General features: G+C 35.4%; 1 protein-coding gene and 1 long non-coding RNA gene across 8 annotated transcripts in view; one reads left to right on the forward strand and one right to left on the reverse strand.

Annotated features, from left to right (window-relative positions):
* Window positions 1-24,238, reverse strand: part of LOC138318183 (forkhead box protein N3-like) — a 45,570-nt gene that overhangs the window by 14,030 nt on the left and 7,302 nt on the right. The window contains exons 1-2 of one of the 7 annotated variants that reach the window (XM_069260354.1): window positions 11,070-11,184; window positions 3,395-4,010 (exon numbers count right to left, since the gene is read on the reverse strand). In XM_069260354.1, the coding sequence (XP_069116455.1) occupies window positions 3,395-4,003 (609 nt within the window). In that variant the 5' untranslated portion in view covers window positions 4,004-4,010; window positions 11,070-11,184. Of the gene's footprint in view, window positions 1-3,394; window positions 4,011-4,173; window positions 4,317-4,538; window positions 4,704-9,992; window positions 10,999-11,069; window positions 11,185-24,238 lie in introns of those variants that run through there. The other 6 variants (XM_069260350.1, XM_069260353.1, XM_069260352.1 and 3 more) reach the window with 6 other exon arrangements.
* Window positions 7,599-14,263, forward strand: LOC138318184 (uncharacterized). The gene is made up of 2 exons (XR_011207844.1): window positions 7,599-7,803; window positions 9,880-14,263. It is a non-coding gene; the product is annotated as an uncharacterized lncRNA (long non-coding RNA).

A 24,238-nucleotide genomic window follows, 5' to 3' on the forward strand; every position in this document is an offset into this window, starting at 1 on the left:
CTAAAGACATATATCACGTAGGTTGTAAGGACATGACTATATCTATTAAGGCATGATTAAGGACATGTCTGAATTGATTGTACATGGAAACCATGCTGCTATATAAAGAGTAAAGTTTTATTCTTTTAGAGGAATGGTCCATTCTATAATTGATTTTGATATTTTATGTTGAATAATTTTCCACAGAAATGAAAATATTCCTGAATTTGAAACCTGCGTTTTAGTGAACATGTCAATGTTTTTATACTGAATAGACAGTGGCCATGTAGTGGATTTGGGTGAGAACATTGATTACCCTTCACATATAGTGGTAGCCTGCTTGGTGTTGCTATAGCTAGACACTGCTGAATTTGGTAACTATGGTAACTGGGATGTGAATACAAATGGCTGAGGCAGGCACCACTAGGGTGTTGTCATGGAGATCTACTAGGAGTTTCCTTTACATTGCCTGACCTGCCTCTCCCCAGAAGGCAGTGGTACAAATTGAAACAATTTAGCCTGTTGAATTAAGTTATGATATCCTCTAGGACTAGGCCTATATCATAATGCTATACTGTTACCATGGACTCCTGAAATGTATGTAAGTACACTTGTGTAGCCCAACCATCACATCATCAGCCAATTAACCCGAGCTCACCCCTTACATAACTGTCTGCTCAACTGGAAGCTAGTTACCACAACTTAAATCAACAACTGCTAATTTAATTATTTCCTATAATAGCTACTAAATTCTCTACAACAATGCAGGTTTACTTGGTGTAGCTTCACATGAACAGTCAAGCTCAAACAAAACCCACCAGAATTATGTCACATCAAAGATTGTAGACTTTTTAAGAAGTGGAATCAGCTGTTTTTTTGAGTGGATGTGAATGAAGCAGGTGACAACAGAGATGTGTACGAGGAGAAGAACAGAGACAATGTTATCAGAGTACTATCACGGGTCAACACCAGGTGTTGGTATAGGTCTATGTGACTATCAGGAATGCAGACTCAGACCCAGCAGTTTAGACTTTGTACACCTGAGATAACTCTCAACAGCATGTCATCAACACCCTTACTTCTCTCCTCACTGACCCTTCAAGTTGGGGACGACCCCGAGCCCCATTAACTGACCTGTCAGTTCAAACTCCTTTAACTGACCCTGTTTACAGGCCCTTTAATCCACTGATCTGATCAGCGGAATTCTGCTCCAACAGACACTATAATTGCCACCTAGAATTAACCACTTTTAAAGAATTTTTAGGGACATTCAAATCAGAATAGAGAAAACATCCCCAGGCAAAGACACCAAATTGAGTACAAAGTGAGCATTTTAAAGAAATAAGATACTGCAACACCTAGCTAAACTGATGTGAAGATATAGGATTTATCTGTAATTATTTCTACTGAACAAAAAGATGAACGATCAGACATACAGGTATAAAAGGGGTTAGCCCCTGTTTAAAGCTATATTATTTAGGGACCTTAAGTGAAGACCTGCCTTTGTAGGATACAGCATGAGGCAGTCACACCACATTCCTGTACAAGGGACACCTGTTGAGCTAATACCACTTAGTACCCCATCACACATTACATGTATAATCCTGAGCCAGTCTTATCTAACTGCTTGCATCATCAGTCTAATATGTAAGACACCAAAACAATGTGACAAATCTACTTTTCCTAACCTTCTAACTGTCTACAGTGACATCAATACAACTGGCCAAATCTACCTAGGAAATCTCTAATCAAGGTAGAGCTTTGTAATATGTTTCACAGTATTCTTCATTGCTTTCAACATTTGGCATTTTATAAATTCTTCTTCATTTCCAATGACAGTGAAAATTAACAGCAGAAAATCCTTCTTGTATAATCATTCAATTTGCATCTTATTTACGGTCATTTGCTTTATATGCATTATAAGGTTCCATTTAATTGTATATCTTTCTCCAGTAAATTTGCTTTTTTATCATGGCAAACAAGCAATTTATATATAAAAAAAAAATTATCTGATATTTAACAGATCTAGAGTAACCAGTAGGTAATGCTATCTAAATTTTCAGATCCTCACAGATTAAAACTTCATTTTTTTTGTCTCTTTCCAAAACACAGGAACACCACAGGTACATGGAATTTGCGTAATCCCTAGTATATCTGTGCCAGTACAATGTACAAGGTCTGTACCATCTGTTATTCAGCCTCACATTCAATGATCTACATTTGCTTTTAAAATAGCAAAAGATGTTTTAATAAAGCTGAAGTTCTCTTACGTTTGTTTGAAATGAGGACTATCTTGGTCCATTCTGTGTGTTGGTTTTGTTGTTGCTATGATGCAGACACTTCATCATCACCAATATTGTCTGGTATCATTTAGAGCATACGAAACATGCCAAAGTAGATATGCTTCAAGTCTATTCACCTCATCAAACATGTTAAGCTAATTGATTAAGTAGCTGTACCCTACATCTAGACTGCCAGAAACAGTTTACATGTACTGAAAAAGTTATGCACCATGATTCATGTTCCTTAATTCTAGTGAAAAATGTTTTTATATGTCATTTACCTATCAAGGCATTATAATGATAATTTATTTTTATTTTTCTACTCTTTCTTTTAAATTCAACTTCATACTTGAAGTATTTTGACATTCTTTCTTAAATAATTTTTTTAAATGTTTTACTATCAATGCCATTTTAAGCTAGTTAAATAATTCTGTTGCCTGGCAACATGTAACATCCATGTGTAACGAGGCTACAGTGGTTTTAAGTGTTTGTTAGGTTTGATAGCTGATCATTATAATGTTATTCTGATATATATATATATATATATATATATATATATATATATATATATATATATATATATATCGAGTGATAAAAAGCAGACCACCACTCATATCGACTTACAAGCTACACGGATCTGAATAAAAAACATGTAGGTCTATACCATGGGAGGTTGTGTATCGGCTGAGACACAAATAGGGAAATATTATGGGTAATATTTTATGGGGGTACACAATGTACTGATGCATTCTGGGAATTGCTTCATTGAGAGACTAGCTGCTACAATGTAGGGGTAGCAATGGTGGAAAGTGATGCATTATGGGAAACATTTCATAGAGTAGGGGGATATGCATTGGTGCAACATTCTCTACTCTGGCGTTACAAGAGTTTAACCAAACTTGTTTGTTGACCACAACACTCAATAAGTAGAGCTTCCAGCTTAGTGTTCTTAGGTTCAAGGTCATAACACTACATTTTCACTTTTCCCTTTTACTGCAGGGAGTATCGTAAAAGTTGCAGAAACTATTTAAGGAGAAAATATTTTAAACTTTAAGTCTAAAAACATTGTATGTTTTGACATATTAAAACTTGACGATTAACTTAAAATCTAAAACTGTGTTACAAATGCTTACCTGTCCACGATCCTTATCCACCTTCTTGAAACACTTGTTGAGAGATAAGTTGTGCCGCACCGAGTTCTTCCATCCCGTCGGAGCATGTTGGAAGTAGGGAAAATGTCCTAATATCCAGGAATAAATGTCTTTCACAGGAAGTTTTTTCTGTGGTGAGTCCTCAATAGCCATGAATATTAAACAGCTAAACGAGTAGGGAGGCTTACTGTTGACATGTTTCTGTGGGTTGTATGGCACATGTGGAGGATGCGACTGACTGTAATGGTTTCCTTCCTTCGAATCGCCGTTCTCTTTCTGACCTTCCGAGTTTTCTTCATCCTCTTCGGCGTTAATGTTCTGCAGTAGGTTTGTGTCCTGAAGCCATGACAAACTTGTTAGATCATCATCCTCGATGGGGCCTTTCTCAAGGCGGAGTTCAGCAAAACAGCTACTACTGAGCATATCATCGTCTAACTTGAAATCCTCATCATCAGACTCCGGCTGCATGCACTGCAGGGCACGCGAGAGGGCGCTTCCCGGGAAGGACTGGCTCAAACTATTCACCAGTCGTTCCCGCATGTGGGCATCGCTCTCCTCCGCACGTGTCGGGGCCATCGTCAAAAGAGTCATGAACACACTGCAAAAAGAAACAAACAAAAAATTGGTAAAAGTCAAGCAATATTCCAAATACATATTTTAGTAGCAATATATATATAGTTTAACTTCCTTGCAAAATAGTCCCTTTGGGATTCAAAAATCAAATGAAGATGCATGTATTCAAGAAGCTTTTAAAGACCTACTCTTGGCAGACTTATTAGAATAAAGCCCTTCAGAAGGCTTAGAAGACACAACCTTGGAAGGTTCACAGGAAACAATCCCTATTTAAGGCTTATAAAACATAGGTCCCTTGGAAGGCTTGCAGCACATGTGCCCTACACATACAGAAACTATGGACAAAAAGGAATCTTAAAGAAATGCATCAAGACTCGCTCAGATGACATCTTTAAGTTGTATATCTTAGACTTTAACATCAGGATAACAGTTTACAACACCTCTAGTTTCTGCAGAATTGCTGATCACAAGACTTCTAGAGAGGTCGTGCCCTTAAAAAAGGTCACATGTATCGTGACTTGTGAGCACTCAATAAGTACCTATATATACTTACTTATAAATCATCCAACTCTTAACTATCAAGTCATGCGAGTCAAGGTCATTTTTTAAAATGTCCTGATAAAAAGTATGCTATCTTCAATTAAGACTTGAAAAGTATCCTCATCATAAAGTCCTATGTAAGTTTCAATGTGTAAATGCAGACAGTGTCAGTCTTAGTGGTAGGGTTTGTGTGGATTGTACCGGATCAGTCATGTGTAACATCCTTTCATTGGAGACACAACATGTTACCTGTGGCTTGTTGTACACCATCGCCATGGTTACATGTGTATAAAATTACAGGGACATTATACACTGACATCTGGATGTTAATATCTGGAGGACACTTCCTGTGTATTATTCACATTAAACAGCAAGTCTGTATTTTGTTTTAAAACTCTTTAACAGTGTTCTGATGCTTGAATCTGACTAGAACTGAATGTGTCTGACAACTTTGATATTAATTCTATTTCATATTAGCCTTGAATTAAAACAGTCAAATAGTTGTATGAAACAATGGAAAAAGAACAAAAATGCATTATCGTTTTCCCCCAAAAAGTTTAAATTGATTAATTTATAGGATGGCCAGATGGTGTAATGTTAACGATGCTGCCTGTCACCAATAAGACTTAAGGGTTCAATTCCCATTCAGACAATGTACTCCCATTCAGACAATGTACTGGGTGCACCTGCCCATCAAGGTATACTCGATATGGTGCCCAATCTGACAATTTATCAAGATCAAGTTCATATATTAACCTATCACTGTTAAATAACATCAGTTTACATACGTAAAATGTTTTTGTTTGATAGAAATTCAGTTTAATTAAATCATGAATTAGATAAAACCTGTGAATATTGATTTATCATTTCGCATATACTATAACAATCACTGTCTTTGAAAATACTACTAGTTCAATCTGTATTTGTCCAGTGTATATATATAACTAGGATATAAGATACAGTAATACAAAAGTATGTTATCAGATACTCTATTACTACTATTGAATATTTGAAATATGTATCAAAATAGCTCGGAATGTTTCCTGCAAACAAACATTATGCTGATGCCCTCATCAGCTAAGCATGCTGTATAAACACATGACAAAGGACAAATATTGACAACGCCATATTTTATAGGGTGTATCATCAGTACACATGATATGCCTACAAATGCCGATATATGTTATTAAACGCATTGTCATGTACTGTTCAACATATATTTAGAATCAATTTCATTCAAAAATAAAATGTTTCGTCATTTTTTACCTGATAAATGATAATGAGAATATAATTTTACCTTCAAAATAAGTTATATTTAGAAAGGCTTCATGAAATCATTTTGAAAATGTTATAGCGATATAGGTCTAAGTCTGTTCATCCTCTAATATATATTTATTGTATGAGCTAAAAATACACGGATTCATATTAAAATAATTATATTTCGTTTTTGTGTTTTTCTTTTGTTTTGCATTAAATAATGCGAGAATTACATCTTATTCATTCAAACCTTTATACACTTTGGAACCAGATCACTTTATCATTTATGACCTAGCCATACATTACAGGTAAATGACATATACAGGTAACCTATATAGAATATTATCTACCTGATTACAAAGTACAACAGGTACATCATGGAGTTACATTGCATGTATATATACTGTATATTCTCTACAGATAGAATATAATATCATTGACTGTTATTGATAATATAGGACTTTAATTAGCAGGAATGACAAAGTGGATACTATAAATAGATAAAATTTATTTATAAAACTTTTTATTCTTCACAAGGAATCGCATGTACATTGAGAAGCTAAATCTGATATCACATGGGGTGCCAATTATTAAAATGGCAACATTTCTCTGTTTGTTGATTTACTGACCTTAAAATATGAACTATGCTGTAAACTGTCTTGATTTCATTTGGTCTGACTGCATGGACACTGGTCTGTGTTGTAATGTCTACTGACCAGTGAGGAGACCCTATGTCTATATAATGTTCCTGACAGGATTATTACTGCCAATCACCAAGTTAAGACCTCGCATTAATTGGAAAACAAACACCTCAAAAAACCCTTAAAGGTGTTCTTTTATCTAGATAGTGCTCAAATTGAGGTGTTTGTCTTTCATCTGTTGTTTTTTACCTGTGTGGGGTCAGAGGTCATTATCTACCTGAACAGGCTACAGCACTAAAGAAAACAGGTATTGTTAGCGAAATGATAATGGCCCCTAAGTACTCTAGAAAGGAAACCCACAATATAGACAGGTAATTGTTTACCTGTACAGGTGTTAATTTGACACAAATAGGAATTATCTGTATATATAACAACATCACATCAATAGTTAGCCATTAAGCATGTCACATCCATTATGTTACACAGTAAAATCAATTTCAATTGTGAGTCTCCCTTAACTATACCATTCTAATAGATATAATAGATACACTGTCCTTTTGTCTAAAAGACTTTTAAATTCCACATAAATTGCTACATTTTATTTTCATTTCCCAGACACAAAAGTTCATTTTTAACATAATGCAGACTGATATTTTTTTCTGGTAATACGTTAAAAAACAAGACAATGATTTTGATACCAGTCAACAGAATTATCACATATGAATTAATGAATAAGACAATTAATAAATGAGATAGGATGCTACCTGGAGAGTTTCTCTGCGCTATAGTTGAGACGTCGGAGCCACATATCCATTGTGGCCCTCTCTTACCCAGTATACATCATATCATCCATGACACTTGGCCGATTTGCCATAATAATGTTGTAATAGTTACCATGGTAACTATGAACACTGAGAACTGATGTGCATGACAACACTTTGTTGCTGTCTGATTTTTGAGATATCAAGAAATTGCAAAAACTGTCGATATCCTGCACAAGGTGTTCCAATCAATAGACCATTCAAGGTAATTAGGCAGTCAGGCTGCCAGGATACATGATGCTTTGGTCGCTCGACCAAACACCCTTTGTTAGAACAAAGCAGTGTGGCTGACTCAGCCATGTTAACTGGCTTTTGATTGGTTCAGAGGCTGTGATTCCATTACCACCATCTCACCTTTGTTTACCTGGATCCAGACCTGGACGCAGCAGTGAGTGGACTCACAGGTAACATGAGGAAGTTTAGAGGGATGAGGCTCCACCCTACAGCAGATCAGAAGTGTTTAAACATCACAGGTAACACATCTACACCTGATGTAAGAGGATTTGGCCAGGTAACTGGAGGCTGAAAGCAGCTACAGCAGGAATACAGGTATACACAGGTAACATACTACACATCTCTGGTCATTAGCTACAGTCGTTAGGTTGTCCATTGTATAGTTCAATTTATATCGCCAATCTTACCAATAATTCCCTTCTTGATGTTATAGGAAATTTTAACATTATCAATGATATCTATCCAGTATTGTACAGGTGTATTTTAGTAAAGAATTGTTTAAGTATTGATTGATCTCTTTATCCTTATCAGAGTCCTTAAGGTGTGATGGAATACCTGTATCAACCTGTAATACTACAGGTAATACAACATATCAGACTACTCCTAGACAACTGGACCAGTCAAAATCCGTTTGTTTTAATGAACACATGCAGTCAGACCATGTCACAATGCCCTTGTAGTAAAAAACACCATGACTTGTATCAATGATACAGGCTACACACATACCAGATTTAGGTATCTCATGGCCTTTCAGGAAATGACATCATATAGAATGCATTGTCTGTTAAAATATTCATTATATTGTGTAAGAATTAATGTATATGGTAAAACCATTTACTGGCATCTAGGATAGAGTTTGTTTATTTCGACTTTATGACCTATAAAATGTTAAAGTCTTATGACATTTAACAACATGCCAGGTTTAGCAGTCATATTTGGAAAACAGAAGTACTCAGAGAAAGAACCATCAACTAATGGTCAGAACCTGTCTACCTGACAACTGCCCCATGTCAGTTTCGAACCCTGAACACCCAAACCAATTTGACACTGCATCCCTGTTTAAGATAAGAAAGCTTATGGTTTAGACCAAATCAATTGACTAAACTGACATTACACTGTAGAGGCTTCGATGGCCGAGTGGTTATGATGTTTCGACATATATAACCACAAACCCTCCACCTCTGGGTCATAAGTTTGAATACTATGTGAAGCAGTTGCTGGGTAATGGCCACTGGTTGGCTGTTTTTCTCCGGGTAATCTGGCTTTCCTCCACCTCTAAAACTGGCACGTCCTTAAATGACCTGGGCTGTTAATAGGACGTCATGCAAGAAGGACCATTATAAAGTATCAGTTTCTATATCCTAAAATATAGAAAAGGATGCATGCATGCAGTAAGTGTGACGCCCTTAGGAAGGTAATATCAGATTAAAAGTGTAGGAGAGGAGCTAGCGCTCAAGAACCAACATTTTCAATTGTCATAAATAATACCGGGGTTTCGACATACCAAAACGATATGAGTAACTAATATTTACTGTCAATATAAGTCCAGTGATTGTGATGTCATAAAAATTGTGTCAAAATATGACGTTACTATCACCAGAAGGGGGAACTAATCGACAACCAACGTTAAATTGTACCTTACTTTACCCCTAAAATTTGAAACTAATGTATTCATGAAGCCAAGTGCAAATTACGACAAATTCTTAGGGAGAATAGCAACAGAGATGACATTTTTTATTGTAACTTAACAATTCTATCAAAACTATATATTATTTTCATAGAAAATGCATTTTGAATAAAATTTATCGTAATGTTAGAAACCTATTGAATTATTTCATAATCATCTGAAAAGGCAAGCAAGGACATAATGAAAAGCTCTATTGGCGCAGATGACAAGTGACACACTGTTGTCCTACAAATATAAGTAATAGCAAGGTGTCCTACTGGCCGAATTTGGAGCATTTCTTATTTTCAGAACCACTAGATGAAAACATACATCCTGTCCATATAGATTATGTATGCATGTGATAAGACCAGATTCGTTAGGGTCACACATAAAAACTGCTATTACAGCTACAATGACTTTCACATCCTATAGCTTTATTGGAGAACTGATAAAGAATATTACAGCTCTAACAAAACAGTAACATGTATAGCTTTGGGTACTACAGGCTAAATGTAACCTTATACTGTACAGTATAGGGTGTCCACGTCGCTAACTACGACACAAGTGCTTTGTAATGCTCACTAACTCTATCATTTCCTCTTCACTTTAACCCCATTATATCATAAGCTCCAGACATGTAAAATAAATAATGTTACTGCTAGCAATAATTTTAGATTCAAGAGTGATTATATTGCATATACTTGTGGTTTAAAGTGTTAACATTTCTACTTTCAGGAAAAATGTGGAGTTTATGGAGAGGAATGGTATGGACACGTATATATATAGTGGTGTCATCCAGAGCCACCACATCACAGCTGTATGGGGTTTAAATGTCCACTACAACTTACCTATAGGCAAATCAATACATAGCAGCAGCTATACCCAAGGCTCCATGTGCTTCTACATCAGTTGTAAACTTTAAAAACTTTTTTCCTCCTGAGTGTGACTCTGAGGCTGAAGAGAAACCAACACATGGAGAGCTCGAGCTATAAACATATGCGCCTAATCTAATCTAGCCTGATAGTGTATAAGTCCTTGGCTAACAAGTGCCCAATAGTATATATACCTACTGTGTTATCTTTCAGGTTCACAAATTAAATTCCAGTTTCTCATTTACGTTACATTCCAGTAGAGAAGATGAGTCTCATCTTAAACTCCTCATCACAAGATGCTGTCCTGTTTGTTAGGGAAATCAAGATGGCGTCTCTTCCGACTCAACAGAGCGTAAAGGTGAATGATGGGATTGTCAAATGAAAGGCTACATCTTCTCACAGGCTGGCTCCCTATTGGTTGAACATCTCAGTCTACTGGCTGGCTAGAGTGCCCATGTGATGTAGTCTCTACACAGCTGTGCCCTCTGCATAGCCAGGCATCATCTCCATGGATACTGGGCACAGTTGCTTAGTTACCACAATTGAACTATCTTGAGCTAGAAAACTGGTGTGTTCTCTAATTACACCTCCCTCCAGCTAAATCGAGCAGACACTCATGGCCTGTCACATTTAATTCAAAGACTTCTCCTGAGCACTTGACCACAGCCTCAGGCCAGCAGTCATCATATTAGGTATTGACCAGTAAATTGTCAAATTCAGGCAATGTACTGTCCCTAATCATGAAAATCTCACTATCTCTGTGGACTGACAATTATGTCACCAACAATAGCTGTGGGCATCTTCCTGTATATACTTAGGGAAGTTAGACCACAACAGATTTACTGACCTTTAAGGCAGACTTAATCCTGGGGTTTAAGACACCATGTCAGTCAGGCATATATCATCAGATTATAGACAGAAAAGAAAACAAGGAAGATAAAAAAAAAGTTCTACTATTAACTTCCTATACAGCTTTAAATCCTATAAACAGTTCCCTGACATTGTTGATAATAGAAAATGTAGAAAATGGGTCAAAAACTTTAAAACACTTACAATTGGCGGAGAAAATCATGGATGAGTGAAGATGGTATATATATATCTAGCTATGTAAATACACCTGTGTTACTCAGTAATCTAGTTAGTGTGTGGACTGGCCCAGTGACTGGAGAGAGAATGATGTGTCTGTATATTATGGGATGTTAGGATGTGTGTGTTGTTAGTGTATATAGTATACATGTGTATCTATAAGCCTGTATCTGTCTTATCATTGTGACATACACATCAGTGGCATATGTATAGATATACACTGATAAACGACTTTTAAAAAATCCACAATCAAGTTTGTCCAATTAGGAAGTTTTGACAAAATTAACCATATTTATTAGTAATAATTGCCAGGAGATTGTTAAAGGGATACCATTAGAGGGGCTATTTATACTCCATAATGATGACTGTCGTCTGTACCCAGAAACCTCCATTCCTACCTTCCCTGGAATCGCATGTATGTTGTCAATGACCCCTACAGGGCCATGCTCATGTCTCTAAAACAGAGGGGAATTAAGCTGGCTTCAATCAATACACTTCCACAGCCTCTCCTCCCAATGCATGTGCATGTATGTATCCATGGTGTTATAATATTAGGCCATCCAATTGCTGGTCTAATTTATCACCGATTAGGACCAAACAGGAGCTACCCACTGGTTTTTAACTACCTAATATGGGACAAAATGGATGAAATTATGGCCAAATTGTTCATAAATAATCTATGATATTGTCTTCTATAAATGAGGAGGAGCTTTAAAGTGTCAGGTCGATGAAGAAGGTCTATGGTTATGCACATGTGTAAAATTTGTGACCCTGTTTACTGAAGTATAAATAGATTTAAAAGAAAGAAAAAAAAATATAGAAAAATTTCCACTAATCATATATGTTAGATGTCCAGAAGGAAGACAGTTATCATTAAGTAGATGGACATAATATTCTAATGTAGGATAAAGAGTTCACAATTATGGCAGCATTCAGAAGTTTATTACCACAAATAGCAATTTATTATAACTGCCCTGTAAAATGTGTTGTCAATGAGTCGGCAAATATGGCCTACTGTCACAAATGAAATATATATAGTGCATTGGCCTATAAAGAAAAAAAGAGCAGAACTTGTGATCAAAGTCTCCATGGTAACAGTGGGCCAGCTGATGACCTGGGACTACACACATGTGTTGGCTGGGATAGTAACTCTATATTAGTATCTTTACAATCCCTGCCTATTTCCATGATAATAACACACAACAGCTGTGGAGAATTACAGACACACTGGGTCTGCCATGTCAACAGGCCAGTGAAACAGCTAGCATGGAGAAACGGGTTGACATGTTTACTACATTCACAAAAATATCAATACTGTGTGCCTGCAACACTACAGGAGGTGTACATGTTAAAATTGTCCCCAATTTAACATCTCAATGGAATTACAGAAGATAACATTTTCTTTTTCTTTAAAATGGCAAGAAAAAACAAACAAACACAAATTTATTTTTCTGCTATTATTTTACATGTTTCATGGCCAAGACAGATCAAGTTTTGCGTGGTAGGTACATACATGGTGGTATGCTGTTTTATTTAAAAAAATCAGTAGCATCTGTGCCCAACCTTGGGTTCAGTCTCTGCTCTTTCTTTAACATTGACCCTCAGGGAGTATATTGCCCTTGTAATGGATCTCATTCCACTACCAAATATGGTGAAAAATATTAATAGGACATTAAAGCACTATTTGATATTGATATCCAGTTGTCCCACAAATGCTTAATTTGAGACAAAACTGCAGGTACTGCATAGTCAATCAAGAACTGGGATCTTGTTGGGTCAACAGAATGTCACCACAAGTAAACTCTAGCAACACGCAGACTTGGTCCCCATATCCTAAAGCTGTTTGATGGATAACAACATGTTTGTAGAGCTCTAGCTTGTCATGACCATAATATAACAGACTGTCCCCCAAATCTGACATTTTTCATGTTGAAAGTGTCAAGAGTATTGCTCATCCAAATGATGATAACATCTCCTTAGTTATGGACAAACATATGCACATTGTGCTATTAATGAAACTCCTGTAACCAATTCCTTATTATTCCCGAGTTCACTTCGATACCAGAAATGCCAAAAGTTGTTTTACTGCAATTAAAGTCAGTACCATATTGTGAGAGACATGTAGTGCCACTACCTTGAAATTGCATCGGGTACTGGGATGGGTCATGCAAGATGTTGCTGCATCATGTACACCAGGATATTGCTAGGCATCTTGAAACTGCAATTGCCATTCATTAAATTATAATGAGCATTAGTCCTAACTTCATCATCTTCACTTGTGGCATTTGGCTCTAGGATTGTTAATTATAAAACTTTAGAGTAGCTTCAAATATTCTGTTCATTTTATTGTCATTAACTCACAGTTCAGGAGTACATTGTGTTCAGGATGCAAATTCAGAAAAATCTGCTGAAAGTATTCAAGGTTGCTTGGGATCTTGGTCAGTTGAGTTTTACTGGAAAATAAACTTTCACAACACATATAAGGTAGATCAGTGTCAAAGTTAATTGTCACTGTAGATTTTATCTGAATTCATCTGAAGTTATTTTACAAAACTTACATTTCTGCTAGCATAGGTTTTTTCTTTTCATATCGAAGCATATTGATTTTGTAAAAACAAGAGAATTAAATCAGTCACAACTGATCCAGTTGCCTTTATTTTAGTTCGCTTTCATTTGCAGCCATGTAAGGAAACAGCATTGATTTTGCTCTTTGACATGGGCAGATTCATTTTTATTTTTGTTACAATTTATAAAGATTATATCAAACGTTTCAGATCAAGGGTTACAGTTTGACCTTGAACATTAATTGAGTCCAAATTGGTATTTTTAGTTTTCTTAATATATGGATTAATACAGCAATGTTTTCCCTTTTTATTTATATCTGTATAAAATATTTCTCATGGCATCATAGATGAACGTAATATACACCTAATTGTTCACAAGCAGTCTAAATCATTACGTTAATTTTAACGGATTTAGTCTTTAATGAAATGGATGAGTTTATCAGTATTTTCAGCCAATGGTATTAAACCAAATACAAGAGTTTTGTAAGAAAAGCAGTGGGATGTGAGTTTTGAGTGCTGACAAATACATGTATATAAATTGTACAATGATGATTCTTTTTTTGTTAAGAATTAAAACAATGTTTTCTCAAATGACAACTGCTTTTTGTTATTATATTAAGCTGAGTCAGAGAGTGGACATAAAATTAGAAGTTTCTAAAAGAATAATCAAGTTTTTCTTCAGAAATAAAACTGAAAACTGGTTGTAAATAGTGGGTATTCTTGTTGAATAACCAAATGCTGGAGACCAAAATGAGACAACCACTTAAACCTTTTCTTACACATAGACACACTAAATAATGTTTTAATTAAGGACTTACACATTATCAATTAACAAACAGATCAAAATGGAATACTGAAATATACTTAGCTACAAGTGTATTCATATTGTAATTAAAATCCTAAAAATATTCTAGTTTTATCTGAAAATCTAAGTTTAAGGCTTCTGAAATCTGTCTTTTTAAACAACTCTGGTCTCTAGAATCTCGTTTTCATTTGAATCTCCTATCACTTCTCAAACAGCCAAAACAGCCAATAATTCAAACTTCAATTATTTCATATACCAGTATTGATTATGAATATAAACTTTCTATTTCTATTGGTTGTATCCATTTCATAGAATTTATAGGAATTATATTAGAAATCCATAGTTGTTTGATGAAACATAAGAGAATTTTACAACCAGCTGTGACAGATTTTAATCTAAGCAAAGCAAAATAAAGTCCAGAACTTACTTTTAATTTAAAGCTGTTTATTAACATGATTAAATTAACCCATTTCTATAATAGAGACAATGTGGCTGGGAATCAGTATTTTAGTCCATTCACACACACACGCTAAATACACATTTGAACCATTCTAATTCTAAGGTTGGAACAGTTCATAATGAATATTCAGGGGTGAATGAGTTAAAATAATATATACCAAAATATTTATATGTCAAACATCAAATCATATGTTAATATGCCTTATAGCAGACTGTATATTATAGCCTTATGAACAATACATAGTAAAGCACTACAATATTACATATCGAAGAAAGATAAGAAACAATATTTTACATCACTAGACACATCAGATAGAGTTTGATTAATCATTTCTAGTCATATCAACAGACAGGGCCATCTAAGGACTTATGCCTGGTTATTAAGTCGGAGTACCTGGAGAAAACCCACCTACCTACAAAGACAATTTCACCACTTTGTCATTAAGGTTGTTCGTGGCTTATTTATTGTTGATTTTTTTGTACCATACTTATACTGAATGATTCATTTGGCAGCGAATAAACAAAAAACTTGCCATCAATAGTCCATCAGATAAATATTAGCAGTGTTAGTGAGAGAAGGATACATCAGGATGGCTCAGCAATCAAAGGTTTGGCAGAACTACATCTCGATATGAAACATCCTGTATTGTTATCATCATACAAGGTATTGTTCTACATATTGACAAATTCCTAGATTTTCAAACAACTTGGTTCAAACAAATGAATCTATGAAATCTGTTTATCAAGGTCAGGTTGACAATTTTCTATTGGAGCTCCAGTTTTCCACCAATTCAATAATAAGATTCAGAGCACGATCGAACCAAACATTTATTTTATAAACCAGACTAAGATTTATCCCTGTGCATACAGTCAATGGAGGATGATTTGACCAAGGACAAATTCAGGTTTGAACAGCTGACCCTGCTAATATGATGGTGATGGTGGGATTAAAATGTCACTGACCTTTAATAAGTTGTGTTACTAGATTACCAACAAGTCAGCGAGCCACTTATAATATTCACTAACAAGAGGCCCATGGGCCTTAACGGTCATCTGACTATTAGCACAAAACATTAGTCTTTTAAAGATTTAAGTCTATATAACCCCTGTGACCTTGAATGAAGATCAAGGTCATTCATTTGAACTTGGTAGCCCTTCATTCCAGCATGTCACTGGCCCAATAACAGGTCTCTAGGCCTCTTAATAATTCACAAGAAGTCATTTAAAGATTTTAGCCATTTTGAACCCTGTGATCTTGAATGAAGGTCAAGGTCATTCATTTAACCAAACTTGGTAGCTCTTCATCCCAACATGTCACAGGCCCAATATCAGGTCTCTGGGCCTCTTAGTTATTCTTAAGAAGTCATTCAAAGATTTTAACCTATTTTATCCCTATGACTTTGAATGAAGTTCGATGTCATTCATTTGAATAAACCTAGTAGCCCTTCATCTCAGCATGCTACAGGCCCAATATGAGTATCCTGGGTCTTCTAGTTCTTGAGAAGAAGTCTTTTAAAGATTTAAGCCTTTTTGACCCATGTGACCTTGAATGAATGTCAAGGTTATTCATTTAAACAAACTTGGTAGCCCTTCATCTCAGTATGCTACAGACACAATATCAGTACTCTGGGCCTCCTGGTTCTTGAGAAAAGTTGTTTAAAAGAATTAAGCCTTTTTGACCCCTTTGACCTTAAATGAAGGTGAAGGTCATTCATTTGAACAAATCTGGTAGCCATTCATCCCAGCATGTCACAGGCCCAAAATCAGGTCTCTAGGACTCAATTATTCTCAAGAAAACATTTAAAGATTTTAGCCTATTTCACCCCTGTGATCTTGAATGAAGGTCAAGGTCATTCATTTGAACAAAGTTCATAGCCCTTCATCACAGCATGCCACAGGCCCAATATGAGAATCCTGGGTCTTCTGGTTCTTGAGAAGAAGTCTTTTAAAGATTTAAGCCTTTTTGACCCCTTTGACCTTAAATGAAGGTCAAGGTCATTCATTTGAACAAATTTAGTAGTCATTCATCCCAGCATGTCACAGGCCTAATATCAGGTCTCTAGGCTTCTTAGTTATTCACAAGAAGTCATTTAAAGATTTTAGCCTAATTGACCCCTTTGACCTTAAATGAAGGTCAAGGTCATTCATTTGAACAAATTTGGTAGTCATTCATCCCAGCATGTCACAGGCCTAATATCAGGTCTCTAGGCCTCTTAGTTATCCATAAGAAGTCATTTAAAAGTTTTAGCCTTATTTACCCCTGTGACCTTGAATGAAGATCAAGGTCATTCATTTGTACAAACTTGGTAGCCCTACATCCCAGCATGCCACAGGCCAAATATTAGGTCTTTAGGACTCAGTTATTCTCAAGAAGTCATTTAAAGATTTTAGCCTATTTCACCCCTGTGATCTTGAATGAAGGTCAAGGTCATTCACTTGAACAAAGTTGATAGCCCTTCATCACAGTATGCCAAAGGCCCAATATCAAGTCTCTAGGCCTCTTAGTTATTCACAAGAAATTGTTTAAAAGATTTTAGCCTATTTGACCCCTGTGACCTTGAACGGAAGCCCTTCATCCCAGCATGCTACAGGTCAAATATCAGTGCCCTGGGCCTTTCGGGTTATTGAAAAGAAGTCATTTGATTGAAAAGTTTACGCACTGATCAAGTCCTGTATTACATTGGAACTGTGTGATGTTATTGTGTCAGGCTCTGTACAATTCCTTTAATACAATGGAACTGTATGATGTTATTATGTCAGACTTTGTACAAGTCCTGTTTTACATTAGAACTGAGATATAATTATGTCAGACTTTGAACAAGTCCTGTAATACATTAGAACTGTGTGATGTTATTGTGTCAGACTTTGTTCAAGTCCTGTAATACATTAGAACTGTGTGATATTATTGTGTCAGACTTTGTACAAGTCCTGTAATACATTGGAACTGTGTGATGTTATTGTGTCAGACTTTGTCCTGTAATACATTAGAACTGTGTGATGTTATTGTGTCAGACTTTGTCCTGTAATACATAAGAACTGTGTGATGTTATTGTGTCAGACTTTGTACAAGTCCTGTAATACATTAGAACTGTGTGATGTTATTGTGTCAGACTTTGTACAAGTCCTGTAATACATAAGAACTGTGTGATGTTATTGTGTCAGACTTTGTCCTGTAATACATAAGAACTGTGTGATGTTATTGTGTCAGACTTTGTATAAGTCCTGTATTACATTAGAACAGTGTGATGTTATTGTGTCATCAGGGCTGCGGAAAAATTTTGAAATGTACTCGTCCGTCTGACAAGTGCTTCATCACAATCTACTCGTCCGAATGACATTTTTACTTGTCCGCAATATTTGTCAGATAAATAAGGAGATGTGACTGTATATATTAGCCTACAGCGGTTTTAGATATATCCATTTGATTGTTAGAACTGTATTGATGCCGATTCGGGATAACATGACTAACAGACAGTTTTACAAGAAGACCGACAAAACATTTAATTCCCAAACAATTTTGTATGCAAGTGTTATAAAAAAGATATCTTTTTAAAGGGTCGATATTTTAACTTACTTTCCAATGTAGTAGGTATATATTATTTTTAACTCCATTAGCTTACTGGTAAGATTTTTTTGAGGCGAATGTCGCTAAAAACTGAAGCAAATTTCGCTGTGACATCTTGTTTTTCGATACACCTCTAGACTCTTGATTACAATGTTACAATGCTTTACATGCGCATGCGCATTGAAAACGAAAGTCGGGAATTCCTAGAATGATGCAGAAAACGAAAGCTTATCATTTCTTCGTCGTATTTTTAAGAAACCGTTACGAATGTCAGACCCTATATAAATTTACCGAGAAACGATATAATTAATAAGGTGTAGGTCATATAGTCATTGTCAGAATTTTTCACTCGTCCGACGGACAAGCGTGATGTCAACATTCACTCGTCCGATGGCCAAATCCACTCGTCTAGACGAGCGAACGAGTACTTTTCCCCAGCCCTGGTCATACTTTGTACAAGTCCTGTAATACATTAGAACTGTGTGATGTTATTGTGTCAGACTTTGTACAAGTCCTGTAATACATTACAACTGTGTGATGTTATTGTGTCAGACTTTGTACAAGTCATGTTTTACATTACAACTGTGTGATGTTAATAATTGTGTCAGACTTTGTACAAGTCCTGTAATACATTACAACTGTGTGATGTTTTTGTGTCAGACTTTGTACAAGTCCTGTAATACATTACAACAGTGTGATGTTATTGTACAGTTATTCATAAGAATGGTGTGATGTTATTGTGTCAGACTTTGTACAAGTCCTGTTATACATTAGAACTGTGTGATGTTATTGTACAGTTATACATAAGAACTGTGTGATATTATTGTGTCAGACTTTGTACAAGTCCTGTTATACATAAGAACTGTGTGATATTATTGTGTCAGACTTTGTACAAGTCCTGTTATACATAAGAACTGTGTGATGTTATTGTGTCAGTGTCACGTACTATTGTGTATTGTACAAGTCCTGTAATACATTAGAACTGTGTGATGTTATTGTGTCAGACTTTGTCCTGTAATACATAAGAACTGTGTGATGTTATTGTGTCAGACTTTGTACAAGTCCTGTAATACATAAGAACTGTGTGATGTTATTGTGTCAGACTTTGTACAAGTCCTGTAATACATAAGAACTGTGTGATGTTATTGTGTCAGACTTTGTACAAGTCCTGTAATACATAAGAACTGTGTGATGTTATTGTGTCAGACTTTGTACAAGTCCTGTTATACATAAGAACTGTGTGATGTTATTGTGTCAGACTTTGTACAAGTCCTGTAATACATTAGAACTGTGTGATGTTATTGTGTCAGACTTTGTACAAGTCCTGTAATACATAAGAACTGTGTGATGTTATTGTGTCAGACTTTGTACAAGTCCTGTAATACATTAGAACTGTGTGATGTTATTGTGTCAGACTTTGTACAAGTCCTGTAATACATTAGAACTGTGTGATGTTATTGTGTCAGACTTTGTACAAGTCCTGTAATACATTAGAACTGTGTGATGTTATTGTGTCAGACTTTGTACAAGTCCTGTAATACATTAGAACTGTGTGATGTTATTGTGTCAGACTTTGTTCAAGTCCTGTAATACATTAGAACTGTGTGATGTTATTGTGTCAGACTTTGTACAAGTCCTGTAATACATTAGAACTGTGTGATGTTATTGTGTCAGACTTTGTACAAGTCCTGTAATACATTAGAACTGTGTGATGTTATTGTGTCAGACTTTGTACAAGTCCTGTTTTACATTAGAACTGAGATATAATTATGTCAGACTTTGAACAAGTCCTGTAATACATTAGAACTGTGTGATTTATTGTGTCAGACTTTGTCCTGTAATACATTAGAACTGTGTGATTATTGTGTCAGACTTTGCAAGTCCTGTAATACATTAGAACTGTGTGATGTTATTGTGTCAGACTTTGTACAAGTCCTGTAATACATTAGAACTGTGTGATGTTATTGTGTCAGACTTTGTACAAGTCCTGTAATACATTAGAACTGTGATGATTTATTGTGTCAGACTTTGACAAGTCCTGTAATACATTAGAACTGTGTGATGTTATTGTGTCAGACTTTGTACAAGTCCTGTAATACATTACAACTGTGTGATGTTTATTGTGTCAGACTTTGTACAAGTCCTGTAATACATTAGAACTGTGTGTGATGTTATTGTGTCAGACTTTTGTCCTGTAATACATAAGAACTGTGTGATGTTATTGTGTCAGACTTTTGTCCTGTAATACATAAGAACTGTGTGATGTTATTGTGTCAGACTTTGTACAAGTCCTGTAATACATTAGAACTGTGTGATGTTATTGTGTCAGACTTTGTACAAGTCCTGTAATACATTAGAACTGTGTGATGTTATTGTGTCAGACTTTGTCCTGTAATACATAAGAACTTATTGTGTCAGACTTTGTACAAGTCCTGTATTACATTAGAACTGTGTGATGTTATTGTGTCAGACTTTGTATCAAGTCCTGTAATACATAAGAACTGTGTGATGTTATTGTGTCAGACTTTGTACAAGTCCTGTAATACATTAACTGTGTGATGTTATTGTGTCAGACTTTGTGACCTAATAATATAGAACTGTGTGATGTTATTGTGTCAGACTTTGTACAAGTCCTGTATACATTAGAACTGTGTGATGTTATTGTGTCAGACTTTGTACAGTCCTGTAATACATTAGAACTGTGTGATGTTATTGTGTCAGACTTTGTACAAGTGTAATACATAAGAACTGTGTGATGTTATTGTGTCAGACTTTGTACAAGTCCTGTAATACATTAGAAACTGTGTGATGTTATTGTGTCAGACTTTGTACAAGTCCTGTAATACATTAGAACTGTGTGATGTTATTGTGTCAGACTTTGTACAAGTCATGTTTTACATTACAACTGTGTGATGTTATTGTGTCAGACTTTGTACAAGTCCTGTAATACATTAGAACTGTGTGATGTTATTGTGTCAGACTTTGTACAAGTCCTGTAATACATAAGAACTGTGTGATGTTATTGTGTCAGACTTTGTACAAGTCCTGTATAATACATTAGAACTGTGTGATGTTATTGTGTCAGACTTTGTACAAGTCCTGTAATACATTACAACTGTGTGATGTTATTGTGTCAGACTTTGTTCAAGTCATGTTTTACATTAGAACTGTGTGATGTTATTGTGTCAGACTTTGTACAAGTCCTGTAATACATTAGAACTGTGTGATGTTATTGTGTCAGACTTTGTACAAGTCCTGTAATACATTAGAACTGTGTGATGTTATTGTGTCAGACTTTGTACAAGTCCTGTAATACATTAGAACTGTGTGATGTTATTGTGTCAGACTTTGTTCAAGTCCTGTAATACATTAGAACTGTGTGATGTTATTGTGTCAGACTTTGTACAAGTCCTGTAATACATTAGAACTGTGTGATGTTATTGTGTCAGACTTTGTACAAGTCCTGTAATACATAAGAACTGTGTGATGTTATTGTGTCAGACTTTGTACAAGTCCTGTAATACATTAGAACTGTGTGATGTTATTGTGTCAGACTTTGTACAAGTCCTGTAATACATTAGAACTGTGTGATGTTATTGTGTCAGACTTTGTACAAGTCCTGTAATACATTAGAACTGTGTGATGTTATTGTGTCAGACTTTGTACAAGTCCTGTTATACATTAGAACTGTGTGATGTTATTGTGTCAGACTTTGTACAAGTCCTGTAATACATTAGAACTGTGTGTGATGTTATTGTGTCAGACTTTGTACAAGTCCTGTAATACATTAGAACTGTGTGATGTAGTTTTATTGTGTCAGACTTTGTACAAGTCCTGTATTACATTAGAACTGTGTGATGTTATTGTGTCAGACTTTGTACAAGTCCTGTAATACATTAGAACTGTGTGATGTTATTGTGTCAGACTTTGTACAAGTCCTGTAATACATTAGAACTGTGTGATGTTATTGTGTCAGACTTTGTACAAGTCCTGTAATACATTAGAACTGTGTGATGTTATTGTGTCAGACTTTGTACAAGTCCTGTTTTACATTACAACTGTGTGATGTTATTGTGTCAGACTTTGTACAAGAACTGTGTGATGTTATTGTCCTGTTATACATAAGAACTGTGTGATGTTATTGTGTCAGACTTTGTACAAGTCCTGTTATACATAAGAACTGTGTGATGTTATTGTGTCAGACTTTGTACAAGTCCTGTAATACATTAGAACTGTGTGATGTTATTGTGTGTATACTAAGAACTGTGTGATGTTATTGTGTCAGACTTTGTACAAGTCCTGATACATAGAACTGTGTGATGTTATTGTGTCAGACTTGTGATGTATACAAGAACTGTGTGATGTTATTGTGTCAGACTTTGTACAAGTCCTGTAATACATTAAGAACTGTGTGATGTTATTGTGTCAGACTTTGTACAAGTCCTGTATAATACATTAGAACTAGTGTGATGTTATTGTGTCAGACTTTGTCCTGTAATACATAAGAACTGTGTGATGTTATTGTGTCAGACTTTGTACAAGTCCTGTAATACATTAGAACTGTGTGATGTTATTATGTCAGACTTTGTACAAGTCCTGTAATACATTAGAACTGTGTGATGTTATTGTGTCAGACTTTGTACAAGTCCTGTATTACATTAGAACAGTGTGATGTTATTGTGTCATACTTTGTACAAGTCCTGTAATACATTAGAACTGTGTGATGTTATTGTGTCAGACTTTGTACAAGTCCTGTAATACATTAGAACTGTGTGATGTTATTGTGTCAGACTTTGTTCAAGTCCTGTATTACATTAGAACTGTGTGATGTTATTGTGTCAGACTTTGTTCAAGTCCTGTATTACATTAGAACAGTGTGATGTTATTGTGTCAGACTTTGTACAAGTCCTGTAATACATTAGAACTGTGTGATGTTATTGTGTCAGACTTTGTCCTGTAATACATAAGAACTGTGTGTGATGTTATTGTGTCAGACTTTGTACAAGTCCTGTAATACATTAGAACTGTGTGATGTTATTGTGTCAGACTTTGTACAAGTCCTGTAATACATTAGAACTGTGTGATGTTATTGTGTCAGACTTTGTACAAGTCCTGTAATACATTAGAACTGTGTGATGTTATTGTGTCAGACTTTGTACAAGTCTGTATATTAGAACTGTGTGATTATTGTCGATTGTCAAGTCTGTAATACATTAGAACTGTGTGATGTTATTGTGTCAGACTTTGTACAAGTCCTGTAATACATTAAGAACTGTGTGATGTTATTGTGTCAGACTTTGTACAAGTCATGTTTTACATTAGAACTAGAACTGTGTGATGTTATTGAGTCAGACTTTGTACAAGTCCTGTAATACATTACAACTGTGTGATGTTATTGTGTCAGACTTTGTTCAAGTCATGTTTTACATTAGAACTGTGTGATGTTATTGTGTCAGACTTTGTACAAGTCCTGTATTACATTAGAACAGTGTGATGTTATTGTGTCATACTTTGTACAAGTCCTGTTATACATTAGAACTGTGTGATGTTATTGTGTCAGACTTTGAACAAGTCCGGTAATACATTAGAACTGTGTGATGTTATTGTGTCAGACTTTGTTCAAGTCCTGTAATACATTAGAACTGTGTGATATTATTGTGTCAGACTTTGTTCAAGTCCTGTAATACATTAGAACTGTGTGATGTTATTGTGTCAGACTTTGTTCAAGTCCTGTAATACATTG

Source organism: Argopecten irradians, chromosome 3 (genome assembly GCF_041381155.1).
Source record: "Argopecten irradians isolate NY chromosome 3, Ai_NY, whole genome shotgun sequence".
Lineage (NCBI taxonomy): Eukaryota > Metazoa > Mollusca > Bivalvia > Pectinida > Pectinidae > Argopecten > Argopecten irradians.